Genomic DNA, 18,299 nt, shown 5'->3' with positions numbered 1-18,299 from the left:
ACAGGAGTGGGGAGGGAGGGAGGGAAGGAGAAAAGGGAACATTGTTAGAAGGCAGAGAGAGACTGCAATATAGAGGCAGCAATACACCATGATGATAGGAAAGGCACCATTACAAACCAGCGAGGGAAAGAAGCAACAAAGAAAGGAGCTTGTATTGGCAGGCTTAAAGAGAAACTTCAAAGTTGATGTAGATGAAACAGACAGAGGGAATAAGACAGAGGGGGGGAGAGAGGCAGATGAAGGAGAGAGAGAGAAAGAAGGGAACCAAAGACATTCAAATTACAGCACGAGAAACAAGGGATGAGGGGAAGGAGGGACGGAAGGAGAAACAAGGGATGAGGGGAAGGAGGGACGGAAGGAGAAACAAGGGATGAGGGGAAGGAGGGACGGAAGGAGAAACAAGGGATGAGGGGAAGGAGGGACGGAAGGAGAAACAAGGGATGAGGGGAAGGAGGGACGGAAGGAGAGGGGGACACGGACTATAAGACAGGCGCTTACTGAACAGACGGATCAATTACAGAGAGGAAGTTAAGAAGATACTCACAGGAAATCAACAGAGAGAGAGAAGAGGAGAGAGAGAGAGAGAGAGAAGGGAAGGTAGTGAGACATGGAGAAGGAGGAAGGAAAATAAGGAGGGATAGAGAGTGAGACATGGAGAAAGAAAAGCAGAGAGAAAGAAAGAGAGAGGGTGGGATAGAGCTACAGGAGGTAGATTGGATTCATTAGTTAGAGGGCTGACAGAGAGCAGAGGGATAGAGGAATAGGACTGAGTCAGAGACCCCACTGTGGCTGTGTAAGAAGGATGGGATCAGCTATAGTGTGGGGGGGGGGGGCTCATTCAACACAAAATTCTATTTAGATGAAGTGCCAAGACTATCTGTAGTAAACAAACACTTTGGTACACCCTGTTGACAAAACCCAGTGAGAGGAAAAGGCCAACCTGTCACTCCAGTCTCCTCCTATTCCGCTTTCTACCAGTCCTGGTGGCTGCAATGAATCTCAATGGTGATCATTCAGATAGGCTGGTCTTTTGTAGAAATTCAAGTTGAAAAAGGTCATCATGAGGTTTGCTTTGACTGGCAGTTGCATAACTACACTATAATTGACAGAGGTGACATCTCAAATGGCACCTTATTCCCGATATAGTGCACACTTGACTAGGACCCATAGGGCTCTGGTTAAAATGAGTACACTATATATGGAGCCATTTGGGATACACACAGAACAAGCCAAACAGAGCTGGTAAGGTTGATAGCTGTGGGCATCAGTGTGTTGTGACTAATCAGAAATGCAGTCTGCCGACGGCCATCTTCACTTTAATGTTTCTGAGATTCAGAAGAACATGGGGAAATAGAAGACAACACACTGTGTAATATCTCAGATTTATCTTGAACCATTTAAAACATAACTGAATGTTCCGTTCCTGCTCCAATCTTATCTCTGATAAAAATGTCCCACACTAAATAAACTCCCACTTCACTGCCTAAATGTCTTCCCTGGCTGTAGCCCAATAATACGGTATGTCCTCTCTCCTGCTTTAAATAACTACTTCCCACAAATCTAAAACCATTGGATTGGTGGAGGCATAGGCTAGTGGGAGTTTACACCATATTTCTTATACCAGTAATTTCCATTTCGAATCAGGGAAAGGAAGTGAACAAGTGTACACTTTGGGAAGAAGGAGAGAACTGGGACATTAAATTCTTCACCATCAACAGCCCATAGTAGCATGTGATGATGTGGTTGGGTCTTAGGCGTGTCACCGTAAACAGGGTCCTGTCACAACTAAGTAAATATCCTCCCCCAGCCCTTCCCTCCTGCCTGCCTGCCTAGACAGGCTGGTAAGTGTGATTTTGACATGACCTTCTCAAAGTGAGCTGTACGGAGATGCAGAGAAAAGCCAACTAGGGGTGTAGAAGTGGAAGAGACAGGTTGTGACATCACAGATAACATACAACACTCTAAGAAAAAACAGAAAGATGTGAGAAGAAAAGTGGAAGAGAATGAGAGAGCAAGAGAGGTGAGAACTGTCAAACTGACTGGGACACAGACAGAGAGTGACAGAGAGAGAGGGGTTTGACAGAGCTGTCAGTGCAAAACCTAAATGTTCTCAATAACGCATAAGGACACTGCATCCTTCCCTGGTCGATACAGGATCAATAACACAAAGCACACTGTCCATCTGGCAACATTAAGGTGACTGCTAATGACAACGAAAACATGCGTATGTCCAGCTATGACAATGTCAAGGGCCTCTGTGCTCAGTGCCATACAGATCTGCTGAGGGCACCACAGAGGATTTTACAGATGGAGAGAGACGGGAGAGACAAGAGGAGAGAGACAAGAGGAGAGAGACAAGAGGAGAGAGACAAGAGGAGAGAGACAAGGAGAGAGGAGAGAGACAAGAGGAGAGAGACAAGAGGAGACAAGAGGAGAGAGACAAGAGGAGAGAGACGGGAGAGACAAGAGAGACAGGAGAGAGACAAGAGGAGAGAGACGGGAGAGACAAGGAGACAAGAGGAGAGAGACGAGGAGAGACAAGAGGAGAGAGAGGGGAGAGACAAGAGGAGAGAGACAAGAGGAGAGAGACAGAGAGAGAGAGACGGAGAGAGACAAGAGGAGAGAGACAAGAGGAGAGAGACAAGAGGAGAGAGACAAGAGGAGAGAGACGGGAGAGACAAGGAGACAAGAGGAGAGAGACAAGAGGAGAGACGAGGAGAGAGACGGGAGAGACAAGGAGACAAGAGGAGAGACGGAGAGACAAGAGAGAGAGACAAGAGGAGAGAGACAGAGAGGAGAGAGACAAGAGGAGAGAGACAAGAGGAGAGAGACGGGAGAGACAAGAGAGAGAGAGAGAAGAGGGGAGAGACAAGAGGAGACAAGAGGAGAGAGACGGGAGAGACAAGAGGAGAGAGACAAGAGGAGAGAGACAAGAGGAGAGAGACAAGAGGAGAGAGACGGGAGAGACAAGAGGAGAGAGACGGGAGAGAGACAAGAGGAGAGAGACAAGAGGAGAGAGACAAGAGGAGAGAGACTAGAGGAGAGAGACAAGAGGAGAGAGACTAGAGGAGAGAGACTAGAGGAGAGAGACAAGAGGAGAGAGACTAGAGGAGAGAGACAAGAGGAGAGAGACAAGAGGAGAGAGACTAGAGGAGAGAGACAAGAGGAGAGAGACAAGAGGAGAGAGACAAGAGGAGAGAGACAAGAGGAGAGAGACGGGAGAGACAAGGAGACAAGAGGAGAGAGACAAGAGGAGAGAGACGAGGAGAGAGACGGGAGAGACAAGGAGACAAGAGGAGAGAGACGAGGAGAGACAAGAGGAGAGAGACAAGAGGAGAGACAAGAGGAGAGAGACAAGAGGAGAGAGACGGGAGAGACAAGAGGAGACAAGAGGAGAGAGACGGGAGGAGACAAGAGGAGAGAGACAAGAGGAGAGAGACAAGAGGAGAGAGACAAGAGGAGAGAGACGGGAGAGACAAGAGGAGAGAGACGGGAGAGAGACAAGAGGAGAGAGACAAGAGGAGAGAGACAAGAGGAGAGAGACTAGAGGAGAGAGACAAGAGGAGAGAGACAAGAGGAGAGAGACGGGAGAGACAAGAGGAGAGAGACAAGAGGAGAGAGACGGGAGAGACAAGAGGAGAGAGACAAGAGGAGAGAGACAAGAGGAGAGAGACGGGAGAGACAAGAGGAGAGAGACAAGAGGAGAGAGACGGGAGAGACAAGAGGAAAGAGACAAGAGGAGAGAGATGGGAGAGACAAGAGGAGAGAGACGGGAGAGACAAGGAGACAAGAGGAGAGAGACAAGAGGAGAGAGACGGGAGAGACAAGAGGAGAGAGACAAGAGGGGAGAGACAAGAGGAGAGAGACAAGAGGAGAGAGAAGAGGAGAGAGACAAGAGGGACAAGAGGGGAGAGACGGGAGAGACAAGAGGGGAGAGACAAGAGGGAAGAGACGGGAGAGACAAGAGGAGAGAGACAAGAGGAAGAGACGGGAGAGACAAGAGGAGAGAGACGGGAGAGACAAGAGGAGAGAGACGGGAGAGACAAGAGGAGAGAGACGGGAGAGACAAGAGGAGAGAGACGGGAGAGACAAGAGGAGAGAGACGGGAGAGACAAGAGGAGAGAGACAAGAGGAGAGAGACAAGAGGAGAGAGACGGGAGAGACAAGAGGGGAGAGACAAGAGGAGGAGAGACGGGAGAGAGACAAGAGGAGAGAGACAAGAGGAGAGAGAGAGAGGGAGAGACAAGAGGAGAGAGAAAGAAGATGTGAAAGAGAGAAAGAAGATGTGAAAGAGAGAAAGGTTAGAAATAAATGGCCCAACTCCATCAGTGATAGCTGGGTGTCACCGTTAAAGTGTCAGAGAGAGGGATGATGCTAAACTACAAATGATCAGATCCTGCCTCCCTATCCCCCTCTCTCCTCCAAATCCCCTTATCCCTGTGCCAAGTTGCCACTGTGAGGAATTTAAACGTATGATGTCATCTCCACTCTGCTCCCCCACTAACGCTGCCCCCTTCTTTCCAACTGTACCCACCCCTCTCAGCCCCCTTAACCAGCAGCCTAGTCTTAGCGCCTTGGTTGGTGGTTTGGGTCCAGTGCTGTAAAGTACTTAAGAAAAAATACTTGAAAGAACTACTTAAGTAGCTTTTTGAGGTATCTGTACTTTATTTATATTTTTGACTACTTTTATTTCACTACATTACCTTAAGAAAATATTGTACTTTTTACTCAATACATTTTCCCTGACACCCAAAAGTACTCGTTACATTATGAATGCTTAGCGCACAGGAAAATGGTCTAATTCACACACTTATCAAGAGAACATCCTTGGTCATCCCTACTGTCTCTGATCTGGCGGACTCACTAAATACATGCATCATGTCGAAATGAATTCTACTTTTGATACTTAAAACCAAATACTTTTAGACTTTTACTCAAGTAGGATTTTACTGGGCGACTTTCACTTTTGTCATTTTCTATGAAAGGCATCTTTACCTTCACTCAAATATGAAAATTGGGTACTTCACCACTGTTTGGGTCACCGTTTCATTGGGCACAGCAGGAGTCTTGGTAACTGGTACTGTGAAACCATTGCTGCAGTGTCATGCCATGTCCTATTCAGGGGCTACTCCTAGACTCAGTCTCTCTTGATGGGGGTGTTACCACTGTAGCTGGGTAATCATCTGGGACTGTGCCAAAGAGAATCTCCTACACCCAACATGGCAAGCTAAACACGGATTCTCTAAGGTAATGTGTTGAGTGTACAGAGGCAGGCAGGGAGACAGAAACGGGTGTGTGTGCAAATGTGTTGCTGTGACGAAGACATGTTTGATAGAGGAATGGATGATAAGGAGCAGTATCAGCATTTCAACTGATTCATACCATATCCAGCCTTGATAACATCTACAGATGTGTCCTACTCTAGTTGGAATCCAACCTGACCCCAATGACCTCAGCGGAGCTATGATATTGTAAACCCTTCCACTCCCATTCATCGTAATGACATTTGGCATTCCTTAAAGGGGAGGATTTCTACTTCTCCCTTTGAGTGGACGGGATGGGGGGGGTCTGAACTTCAATGTATGTCGTTTTTTGGGGGGCTGAGTCATTCCAGGACAGATGCCCCTGATCCATCCATCATTAGTTATTTAACGCCCTCTGAACGATGCCCCTGATCCATCCATCATTAGTTATTTAACGCCCTCTGAACGATGCCCCTGATCCATCCATCATTAGTTATTTAACGCCCTCTGAAAGATGCCCCTGATCCATCCATCATTAGTTATTTAACGCCCTCTGAACGATGCCCCTGATCCATCCATCATTAGTTATTTAACGCCCTCTGAACGATGCCCCTGATCCATCCATCATTAGTTATTTAACGCCCTCTGAAAGATGCCCCTGATCCATCCATCATTAGTTATTTAACGCCCTCTGAACGATGCCCCTGATCCATCCATCATTAGTTATTTAACGCCCTCTGAACGATGCCCCTGATCCATCCATCATTAGTTATTTAACGCCCTCTGAAAGATGCCCCTGATCCATCCATCATTAGTTATTTAACGCCCTCTGAACGATGCCCCTGATCCATCCATCATTAGTTATTTAACGCCCTCTGAGCGATGCCCTGATCCATCCATCATTAGTTATTTAACGCCCTCTGAAAGATGCCCCTGATCCATCCATCATTAGTTATTTAACGCCCTCTGAACGATGCCCCTGATCCATCCATCATTAGTTATTTAACGCCCTCTGAAAGATGCCCCTGATCCATCCATCATTAGTTATTTAACGCCCTCTGAACGATGCCCCTGATCCATCCATCATTAGTTATTTAACGCCCTCTGAACGATGCCCTGATCCATCCATCATTAGTTATTTAACGCCCTCTGAACGATGCCCCTGATCCATCCATCATTAGTTATTTAACGCCCTCTGAAAGATGCCCCTGATCCATCCATCATTAGTTATTTAACGCCCTCTGAAAGATGCCCCTGATCCATCCATCATTAGTTATTTAACGCCCTCTGAAAGATGCCCCTGATCCATCCATCATTAGTTATTTAACGCCCTCTGAACGATGCCCCTGATCCATCCATCATTAGTTATTTAACGCCCTCTGAAAGATGCCCCTGATCCATCCATCATTATTTATTTAACACCCTCTGAATGATGCCCCTGATCCATCCATCATTAGTTATTTAACGCCCTCTGAACGATGCCCCTGATCCATCCATCATTAGTTATTTAACGCCCTCTGAACGATGCCCCTGATCCATCCATCATTAGTTATTTAACGCCCTCTGAACGATGCCCCTGATCCATCAATCATTAGTTATCATTAGTTAACGCCCTCTGAACGATGCCCCTGATCCATCCATCATTAGTTATTTAACGCCCTCTGAAAGATGCCCCTGATCCATCCATCATTAGTTATTTAACGCCCTCTGAAAGATGCCCCTGATCCATCCATCATTAGTTATTTAACGCCCTCTGAAAGATGCCCCTGATCCATCCATCATTAGTTATTTAACGCCCTCTGAACGATGCCCCTGATCCATCCATCATTAGTTATTTAACGCCCTCTGAAAGATGCCCCTGATCCATCCATCATTAGTTATTTAACACCCTCTGAACGATGCCCCTGATCCATCCATCATTAGTTATTTAACGCCCTCTGAACGATGCCCCTGATCCATCCATCATTAGTTATTTAACGCCCTCTGAACGATGCCCTGATCCATCCATCATTAGTTATTTACGCCCTCTGAGCGATGCCCTGATCCATCCATCATTAGTTATTTAACGCCCTCTGAAAGATGCCCCTGATCCATCCATCATTAGTTATTTAACGCCCTCTGAACGATGCCCCTGATCCATCCATCATTAGTTATTTAACGCCCTCTGAAAGATGCCCCTGATCCATCCATCATTAGTTATTTGCCCTCTGAACGATGCCCCATCCATCCATCAGTTATTTAACGCCTCTGAAAGATGCCCTGATCCATCCATCATTAGTTATTTAACGCCCTCTGAAAGATGCCCCTGATCCATCCATCATTAGTTATTTAACGCCCTCTGAAAGATGCCCTGATCCATCCATCATTAGTTATTTAACGCCCTCTGAAAGATGCCCCTGATCCATCCATCATTAGTTATTTAACGCCCTCTGAAAGATGCCCCTGATCCATCCATCATTAGTTATTTAACGCCCTCTGAAAGATGCCCCTGATCCATCCATCATTAGTTATTTAACGCCCTCTGAACGATGCCCCTGATCCATCCATCATTAGTTATTTAACGCCCTCTGAAAGATGCCCTGATCCATCCATCATTAGTTATTTAACGCCCTCTGAACGATGCCCTGATCCATCCATCATTAGTTATTTAACGCCCTCTGAACGATGCCCCTGATCCATCCATCATTAGTTATTTAACGCCCTCTGAACGATGCCCCTGATCCATCAATCATTAGTTATCATTAGTTAACGCCCTCTGAACGATGCCCCTGATCCATCCATCATTAGTTATTTAACGCCCTCTGAAAGATGCCCCTGATCCATCCATCATTAGTTATTTAACGCCCTCTGAAAGATGCCCCTGATCCATCCATCATTAGTTATTTAACGCCCTCTGAAAGATGCCCCTGATCCATCCATCATTAGTTATTTAACGCCCTCTGAACGATGCCCCTGATCCATCCATCATTAGTTATTTAACGCCCTCTGAAAGATGCCCCTGATCCATCCATCATTAGTTATTTAACGCCCTCTGAACGATGCTTTGATAGGACGTGTCAGTTTAATGAATATGTAGAGATAAAGGAGGCTATTCTCAGACGGCTGTGGCAGACAGGGAGGAAAACCACCACATCCTGAAGAAACCACCCGGCAAACTGCCTCACACACACACACACACACAACTGGTTATTGAGATGCCATCTGACTCTCCGCATTAGGGATTCCCCAGACAAAGAAGACATCTTGTTCAACTGAGAGCAGTCACACACACAGTCAACAGTTCTAGAACACCTACTCAAAATGTTCTCTTTATTTTACTATTTTATAAAAATAATAGTGAAGACATCAAAACTAGGAAATTGGAATCATGTAGTTACCAAAAAAAAGTGTTAAACAAACCAAAATGTATTTTATATATTTGAGATTATTGAAATAGCCACCCTTTGCCTTGACAGCTTTGCACACAATTGGCATTCTCTCAACCAGATTCATGGGGTAGTCTCTTTTTCAACAGGACAATGACCCAACACACCTGTGTTTAGGTCCAGGCTGTGTAAGGGCTATTTTACCAAGAAGCAGAGTGATGGAGTGTTGCATGAGATGACCTGTCCTCCACAATCACCAGACCTCAACCAAATTGAGATGGTTTGGGATGAGTCGGACCACAAAGTGAAGGAAAAGCAGCCAACAAGTGCTCAGCATATGTAGGAACTCCTTCAAGACTGTTGGTGAAGCATTCCAGATGAAGCTAGTTGAGAGAATGCCAAGAGTGTGCAAAGCTGTCATCTAAGAAAAGGGTGGCTATTTAAAGAATCTCAAATATAAAATACATTATGATTCGTTTAACACTTTTTTGGTTACTACATGATTCCATGGGTTATTTCATAGTGTTGATGTCTTCACTATTATTCTACAATGTAGAAAACAGTCTAAATAAATAAAAACCCTTGAATGAGTAGGTGTTCTAAAACTGTTGAACGAAGAGAGACACACACCCTATCATTCTAAAATGGTTGAAATGCATTTTTTAAATCCTCAATATACACACAATAACCCATAATGACAAAGACAAAACAGGTTTAGAAATGTTTGCAAATCTATTAAAAATAAAACAGAAATCATTTATTTACACAAGTATTCAGACCCTTTGCTATGAGACATTTTTATGGAACAATTTCATTTAACTTATAGTCTTCATATCGCAAAATCAACGTTGTTAATCAAAATTATATTTATATTCAGATCATCGAATGGGCACATTTATAGGCCTACTTCTCTGCATGCAGGCCAGGTAGCCTATAGGTCTACTTCTCTGCATGCAGGCCAGGTAGCCTATAGGCCTACTTCTCTGCATGCAGGCCAGGTAGCCTATAGGCCTACTTCTCTGCCAGGTAGCCTAGGCCTACTTCTCTGCATGCAGGCCAGGTAGCCTATAGGCCTACTTCTCTGCATGCAGGCCAGGTAGCCTATAGGCCTACTTCTCTGCATGCAGGCCAGGTAGCCTATAGGCCTACTTCTCTGCATGCAGGCCAGGTAGCCTATAGGCCTACTTCTCTGCATGCAGGCCAGGTAGCCTATAGGTCTACTTCTCTGCATGCAGGCCAGGTAGCCTATAGGCCTACTTCTCTGCATGCAGGCCAGGTAGCCTATAGGCCTACTTCTCTGCATGCAGGCCAGGTAGCCTATAGGCCTACTTCTCTGCATGCAGGCCAGGTAGCCTATAGGCCTACTTCTCTGCATGCAGGCCAGGTAGCCTATAGGCCTACTTCTCTGCATGCAGGCCAGGTAGCCTATAGGCCTACTTCTCTGCATGCAGGCCAGGTAGCCTATAGGCCTACTTCTCTGCATGCAGGCCAGGTAGCCTATAGGCCTACTTCTCTGCATGCAGGCCAGGTAGCCTATAGGCCTAATTCTCTGCATGCAGGCCAGGTAGCCTATAGGCCTACTTCTCTGCATGCAGGCCAGGTAGCCTATAGGCCTACTTCTCTGCACAATCAGGTGCGTGTCCTTACTCAACATTGACAGGACTGCTCCAAACAAAAGGCAACAAATACAATGACAACTCATAAATGGAATGAAATAAACCAAAACATTCTCATATGTGTAGCCTAGGTTGTGCGCTCTACAAACAAGGTGTCCACTCCTCCGATGACAAGACTGTAGTAATAATATATATTCAATGCATTAACAGACATTACCATAACCAAACAAACATTGTAGATTAGAACTGATGGGAATTAACAGTAAATGTACTACTGGTGACACTGGTGTGCCATCCCTGCGGCCACCGCAATGGACTAGTCCCCTGAGACGGGCGTGAATCAAACAGCCGTCTCGTGTGCCATAATTATTTTTTTTGTTTACATATGCTTGTCGGAAAAAATTAAATATTGGTTGACCAACAGCCTATTTACCAAACAATCGACTAAATGGGGTCAGCCCTACACAGCATAGCCTCAGGTTACACACCCTCATTTATCACTAGCTAGCGGTGTGTCAACTACTATTGCTCCTGCCTCCCAGTCCAAAAGCAAAACTTACAATTCAGCGACAAGAACTGTTGCTGATCGACCAAACACTCCCTCGCTCTCTATACATCCCTCTCCCCTTCACTCGCTCTCTATACATCCCTCTCCCCTTCACTCGCTCTCTATACATCCCTCTCCCCTTCACTCGCTCTCTATACATCCCTCTCCCCTTCACTCGCTCTCTATACATCCCTCTCCCCTTCACTCGCTCTCTATACATCCCTCTCCCCTTCACTCACTCTCTATACATCCCTCTCCCCTTCACTCACTCTCTCCCTAGAACTATCCATCCTGTCTAATGATGTTTGTTAAATCAACAACAACCTAGTCTGGCCTTTGATTTAAAGGAAATATGAATACAGAGAAAATAACCATTGTCTCTCCACATACATTGATTATAGACACATGCATCAATAAGCTCTATGGCTTGACTTACTGTAGTAGGTATTTTCATTCTATGTGGAATGTAGTTCATTGATGAACTGTTATAAACTGCCATAAAATGAGGATTGAATTAGGATTCCATGGAGGCAGCAGAGTCAGGGCCACAGGTGTTGGGCACCGTCCGCGCACACACACTTAGTATTACATTCACGACTCCATTGGGCTGTAAACTAAAAACACACATTTATGTCTGAATCAACTGGGGTTTACTGGTGATGAGGGCAACTATTGCTCTACGCTCTAAACAGGCCCTGCAGTGTGTGTGTGTGTGTGTGTGTGTGTGTGTGTGTGTGTGTGTGAGACAGGGCCAGTGATGAAGCCATACTAAAAGCAGCCAAAGCAAGGCTAACGGACACACACCTGACCTTTTCCCAATCCCCATGGCATTTGCAGCTCTAGAACAGAGGGGCAAGGACACCTCATTAACATAAAACCTCGAGCATACAGACATTCATTGAAAAGTTCACACATTCAAAAAAGGTTGCTTTTCCAATTTGAAATAAGACTAGTCAATTTCTGCAGCGTTGTTTTTGTTGCATTTGTCTGGGAAAAAACATTGATTTAGATAAGAATGTTTCAATTATAGTCTCACATCCCCTCAAAACACACATTCCACATTCTTTTATCCGTGGAATTACACATCTTTCTCTCTCACCCCCCTTCTCCCTCCCCCTCTCAGACACCCATAAACAGCATGGCCTTGAGGAGAGGGAGAGGAGGGAGTGCTTTTGAATAAACCAATAACTAACGTCGCTCAAACAAAAGCGCTGGACAGGAACATGAAAGATGGTGGAAAATAAAAGACAAGAGAACAAGGCCCCCCCCTGTATGTACTGGGTCTGGCAGGCGGGGGAGGGCGCTCAAGTGGTGGCGGGGAGGACGGGGGAGGGGGGGTCTGAATCACTTGTTCATTCAGTCCTATAAACCAACTGACCTACCAACCATCAACAGACTGACTCCGAACGCAATCCTCAGCCTGAACTGTCTCTGCATCATTCTAAAGAAGCCACATGTTCCCAAATGGCTGAAGAGACCCATCAGGAGGATCTCAAGTGTCTTCACTGCAAAGTCAATTTGGCCTAATGTCACATTTCTCTCTTCTTCCAACAGCGTGCGACTGTAGCCTGCTCTCTCCCCTGACCCTGCCAGCCCACCAGTCGCTCTCACACACACACCAACGCCGTTTACTCAGCCGTAAAGATGACGTAACCAGTCACAGCTGACCCCATAGCCCTATTTCAATATAAAACATCACCATGGTAACAGGGTTCAAGCCCTCCTGACCCACATAGGGCCTCCACCTCGTTAGGGGGTATTACAGTGTCGTTTTAGGGCTCAAAGTGGAATCCCATCCATTCTCTCAAGATAACTTAATTTTCTACGACATGTCTTTTATTGATTTTCATACTATAGAAGCCTACCTTAATTCAAAACAAATTAAACTCAATGTTATTACATTGTAAGCTGGGTTATGAGACTATATTAAATTGAAATTGATGAGAACTGAACTAAGCCTACCTTCCTCTACTAAGCTATTGAAACTCTTTTTAGTCATTTCCTTAAACAAGATTTTCTTGGCTTAGCAAAGAACAAAAAAAAAAAAAAAAAACATTCTCCCACAAACATTCTCCCATTGTCATGTAAGAGGCTCTTTCTGTAAAATCAGTAAAGTGAAGAGGGAGATTTTTACACTTGAACTGGTTAAACCAGCATTTTCCCTGATAAAAATGCAGAAACCTTTTTGTTTGCCACCGTTTTCCTTCCCCCTAAGTGCACTAGATGTTCTGTAAAATGGATTTGGGCTGAAAAGGTCCACGCCATAAATAAATCAGAAAAGAAAATACATTTCTGGGCCGGATGATTATATTATTATTTTTGTGTTATGTACAATGCTCCCAAGTGACACCGCAGTCTAAGGCACTGCATCTCAGTTCTAGACGCGTCACTACAGACCCTGGTTCGATCCCGGGCTGTATCACAACCGGCCGTGATTGGGAGTCCAATAGGGCGGCACACAAATGGACCAGCGTTGTACAGGTTAGGGTTTGGCCGGGTTAGGCAGTCACTGTAAAATAATAATTTGTTCTTAACTGACTTGCCTAGTTAAATAAATAAAATACCATTTTAATCAACTACATCAGGCAGTACAGTAGGACTCGGCTAGGCCACTACCCTCTCTTTCTGTGACACTAAGGGCCAACTTGCCTGATCACTCTGCAAGTGTAAGGAGAGAATCTGCACACCTAAGCACGAAGCCTACCACACCTGAATAAATTCACCTTCTGAATACAGCAAATACATTGGCAACTAGAACTAGTTGGGGACAGTAGCCTGATTTTTCAGTGGGTGCTGTCCTACTATGCATCCAGGTACTTATTTGCAGGTGCTGGAGTTCTAGGTGAAATCATGACAAATAAAAAATAAAAACACAGGGGCCTCCCGGGTGGCACAGTGGTTAAAAGGGCTGTACTGCAGCGCCAGCTGTGCCACCAGAGACTCTGTCGTAACCGGCCGCGACCGGGAGGTCCGTGGGACGACGCACAATTGGCCTAGCGTCGTCCGGGCTAGGGAGGGGTTGGCCGGTAGGGATATCCTTGTCTCATCGCGCACCAGCGACTCCTGTCGGGCGCAGTGCGCGCTAACCAAGGTTGCCAGGTGCACGTTGTTTCCTCCGACACATTGGTGTGGCTGGCTTCCGGGTTGGATGCACGCTGTGTTAAGAAGCAGTGCGGCTTGGTTGGGTTGTGTATCGGAGGACGCATGACTTTCAACCTTCGTCTCTCCCGAGCCCGTACGGGAGTTGTAGCGATGAGACAAGATAGTAGCTTCTAACAATTGGATACCATGAAATTGGGGAGAAAAAGGGGTAAAATGCACACACAATAAAAATAAAAATAATTAATTAAATAAAAACACTGCGCACACTACTGTTCAGGTGAGTAAGGTGAACGCACCAATTTGTAAGTCGCTCTGGATAAGAGCGTCTGCTAAATGACTTAAATGTAAATGTAAATGTGAGTGATTTTTATTTGAACAGCAGTGTTTTCCTGTTTATTAGCCATTAGCCCATTGAAATTACATGAGGAATATTGTTTTTAAAGACTACAAAACGGAATGTCTAGAATGAGCATTATGATGCATTTACATTCGATGGCAGCCAGGTTAAAATCCACAAAAAAATACAAATGCAAGATTTTAGTTATTAGTCCACTGTTGATGCAGTCCCAAAATGTTTTGCATTTCAGAAGTAAAGTATTCAAGATATTGGACTTTCAAGATGCAGTGTCACCAGCCACATCATCATGCAGAGCAAAATACATCATATGATCATCATGCAGAGCAAAATACATCATATGATGCAAAACGATGCATATGATGCAAAACGTGCTTTTTGAAAGTCCAATATCTTAAACTTGACTGCTGACATGCAAAACTTTTAGAAAAATACCAAAATATAGTTTGAGTGGATTTTTCCTTTAACATTATATGGTGAATATTTAAACAATACTATGCAACTGTATGTCTAGAATTAGAAAAATATTCAATATGCTCAGTTAGTCTAACTAATTATAAACTGGGTGGTTCGAGCCCTGAATGCTGATTGGCTGAAGCCCGTGGTATATCAGGCTGTATACCACGGGTATGACATGTATTTTTACTGCTCTAATTACGTTGATAACCAGTTTATAATAGCAATAAAGCACCTCGGGGGGTTGTGGTGTATGGCCAATATACCACGGCTGCCTGCTATGGCGGACGCACGGTCTACTCATCATGTAAGGGTATCCAGGCACTCCGCGTTGCGTCGCGAAATAATAACAGCCCGTAGCCGTGGTATATTGGACCTATACCACACCTCTCGGGCCTTATTTCTTAAATATATGGCTCTGGGCACAGGTGTTTATTAAAAATGCACAGGCCACAAGGACGCTATCAAGTGTGATACTGCAGCCTCAAACACTTGTTGTTGTTGGTGGCAACTAGGCTACACCCTGTTGCTGCACTGTTTACATTAAAAGCTATTTCTAACCCAATATATGTGTTGTGAACTGCCACTAATCGAGGATGATGATAGAGGAAATAAAAGGCGCAGGGGGACGTAAGGAATTGAAGGAGAAACGTGGTCCTGGGGAGAGAGGATCAAGGACACGCAACAGCGCTAGGGTTGTATTTGGAACAGAACAAGTGACAATGCACCTGCTGGCACCAGAGAGAAACATATACTTCACTTCGATTGCCAACTGAGCCACACCTTAAGAGCAAAAACACCGCGTAGCCTACTTTACGCCGAAACTCTGGTTACCGAGTGAGATAGTGTCACCGTCAGAAAATAGTCTAGTCAAATTAGTTGAGGGACACAAGTAGACTTTGTTTATTCATAATTTATTTCACGACCGTAAGAAGGAAAATGTTAGCCTGAAAAAAACGTTAAGACCTAGTGTACACCTGCACGTTGATTGGATCGTAACTGAAACCTCCCCAGCAGGTGACACAACCAACGGCTCCGTGGTTAGAGTATAAGATAACAACGTAGGCTGCTGGTGAATTTCTATGGTTGTTTTTGAAATATGTTTGTCTTACCTTGAAAAATCAGCAACGTGACCACGCTGAACAGTCCGATCATTTTTGTGAAATCATGCCAATTTCGAGCGTCTTCTCTCGCCATGCTGCCTGTGCTCTGATTTAAATGAATCTTATTTCGTTGATAAAAACAACCTCTATCCGTGTCTTTTCCGGTTTGAACTTAATCGTGAACTAATCAGAAGTCCGTTTTCAAACGTCCTTCGCGGACTGCGCGTCTTTCAGAGCCTGTTAAAAATAACACAAATCATGTCCAAGCGATGCTGACAAGAAACTCACAAATGTATATTTCTCGCTTAGCTAAAAATGTGTTTTGTGGTTTGAACTGCGTGCGCTCTTCAACTATTTCCACACTGCGGAGAGATCGCTACTGGGTGTGATGTCATGGACTATCCCTAGGCAACGTCACAGTTCCTTGAAATCAAACGATATGTGACTGGAGTTTAGAAACTCCCAAAAGGATGAGAATATTGAGGAATTATACTTTTTAAAAGATTGTGTTATCCAAAACGGAAACATTGTTGATTTCCAGCAGACTGGACAACATAGTTAATAGGGCGCACACTTACATTTGTTTAGCCTCAAGGCGAGCTGTCTTGCCTGTATTTTACAAAAAATAAACTAGGCATATTCGTCAATGTACCCTCTTCAGTTTTCTACTGTCTTTTTATTTGAAATAAAAACATTTTGATGGAGGATGCTACAAACTTCACGTTTTGATTTAGAAAAAGAAATCTACCCGTAATGTGTAGGCTAATTTATGGGAAAGTACAACCTCTCCAATATTTTACACTGATTAGGTCAATTGTAATACATGTACCATTCAATTATCGAATTCTAGGCACAACAGCACAGGAGTGGTGGAATGAGGCAAATGGATGATTATTGCGCCCTCTGCTGTTTGGCTCTAACGTCCCACAATCATGACACTACTCAAGTGTCGCAATACAATTAACACTGGAACAAACGTTACAATCCAATAACCACGAACATTGATTTCACAATCAAATGATGACACTCAGGTGTGATTGTAAAGATCTTGATTAGCTGTATTAAAACAGGGCTGGAACTGAAGCTTGCACACCCAGATCAGATCTCTAGGTCGGGGTTAGTCACCCCTGCACCCACTAATCAAAAAACAGCATTTTCTTATTGTCCACCAAAGCAACATTGCAAAGCCATATTATCATCCAGCTTTAAGGCTAATCTGTAAACCCATGTGTTTTACAGACGTGCAGATTGATTCATTGTAATTCCCTCCTTCTCATCGCATATTTCACTCTTTTCCCCGAACCTCTCATTTTCTCTCCTCTGCTCTCCCCTCTCCTTTTCTCCTCTCCTCTGTCAGTCCACAATGTTCACCTCTGAATTCTCCCAATCTATTTTCACTTTTAATACTCTGAGCCCTTCCCCTATATAGGGGCCTCGGAACTCGTTTTTCCCCTCTCCCCTCATCCCTCACTCATCTGGCCAATGTTATGTCTGGATTTGGTCACTCTTCCCTCTCCTCGTATTGTCCCTCACTTTCTTTATCCCGGCCTTGTCTTTCACTCCTCTCTCTTCGTTTTCCTCTCCACTCCTGTCACCCTGTCCTGGGGTTGCCTGTGGGTCTGTAACTAGGATAGTGGAGTTCATAGTTGTCTGGTATTAGCTCATTGGCAGCACTCATTAAACTGAGCCAGAGCTTAGAGTGATTATTTATCCATGAGGGAGGAGATCAGTACACCCATGCTCTCTCTCTTGTCTCTCTCTCAATTCATTTCAAAGAGACTTATTGGCATGGGAAACATGTGTTTATATTGCCAAAGCAAGTGAAATAGATGAAAACAAAAGTGAAATAAACAATGAAAAATGAACAGTAAACATAACACTCACAAAAGTTTTAAAATAATTTAGACATTTCAAATGTTATATTATTGGCTATGTACAGTATTGTAACAATGTACAGATAGTTGAAGTCTCTCTCTCTCTCTCTCTCAGTATCTCTGGTTTCTATCACTCACCCTGTCACTACTTCTCTTTCTGTTGCTACTTTCTCTCTTTTACTGTATTTTCCAATTTCTCACATTGTCATACATCTTTCGCTCTTCCTCATTTATCTCCCCCTCTCTCTCTCCATTGTCCCATCTTTCTCTTTCTCCCACACCCTTCCCCTCTTCTCTCTCTCCCATGTCTCTCTCTCTCTCTCTCTCTCTCTCTCGCTCTCTCCCCTCTCTCCCCGTCAGCTCAGTGGTAATTAAGAGTGTATCTGGTAATGGAGTAATGGAGCTCAGAGGAGCTGATAGCACCGTTAGCTTAATTAAACACATTTATGGGATGTAAAGACATTTAGCCCAGGGGTTCCACTGCTCCCACTATAACCCAAACTCTTTATTGTTCTCTCTTTATCTCTCTAACTTCCTCGTTACCTCTCTCTGTCTTTCTCCATCACTTTCACTCTGTTCCTCTCCTCATCTCTCTCTCCACTTTATTGGTCTTTTTCCCTTTCTCCCTGTCACATATA

General features: G+C 44.6%; 1 protein-coding gene across 2 annotated transcripts in view; it reads right to left on the bottom strand.

Annotated features, from left to right (window-relative positions):
• The window catches only part of si:ch73-22o12.1 (nectin-2), a 92,638-nt gene extending 76,447 nt beyond the window's left edge, over positions 1-16,191 (bottom strand). For both annotated transcript variants that reach the window (XM_029622985.2, XM_029622975.2), the window contains exon 1: positions 15,797-16,191. In XM_029622985.2, the coding sequence (XP_029478845.2) occupies positions 15,797-15,881 (85 nt within the window). In that variant the 5' untranslated portion in view covers positions 15,882-16,191. The remainder of the gene's footprint in view (positions 1-15,796) is intronic.
• Positions 16,192-18,299: the final 2,108 nt, after the last annotated feature.

The sequence above is a fragment of the Oncorhynchus nerka genome, linkage group LG3 (assembly GCF_034236695.1).
Source record: "Oncorhynchus nerka isolate Pitt River linkage group LG3, Oner_Uvic_2.0, whole genome shotgun sequence".
Taxonomy (NCBI): domain Eukaryota; kingdom Metazoa; phylum Chordata; class Actinopteri; order Salmoniformes; family Salmonidae; genus Oncorhynchus; species Oncorhynchus nerka.
The sequence above is the reverse complement of the archived record's forward strand: the minus strand, read 5'-3'. Positions and strand labels throughout refer to the sequence as shown.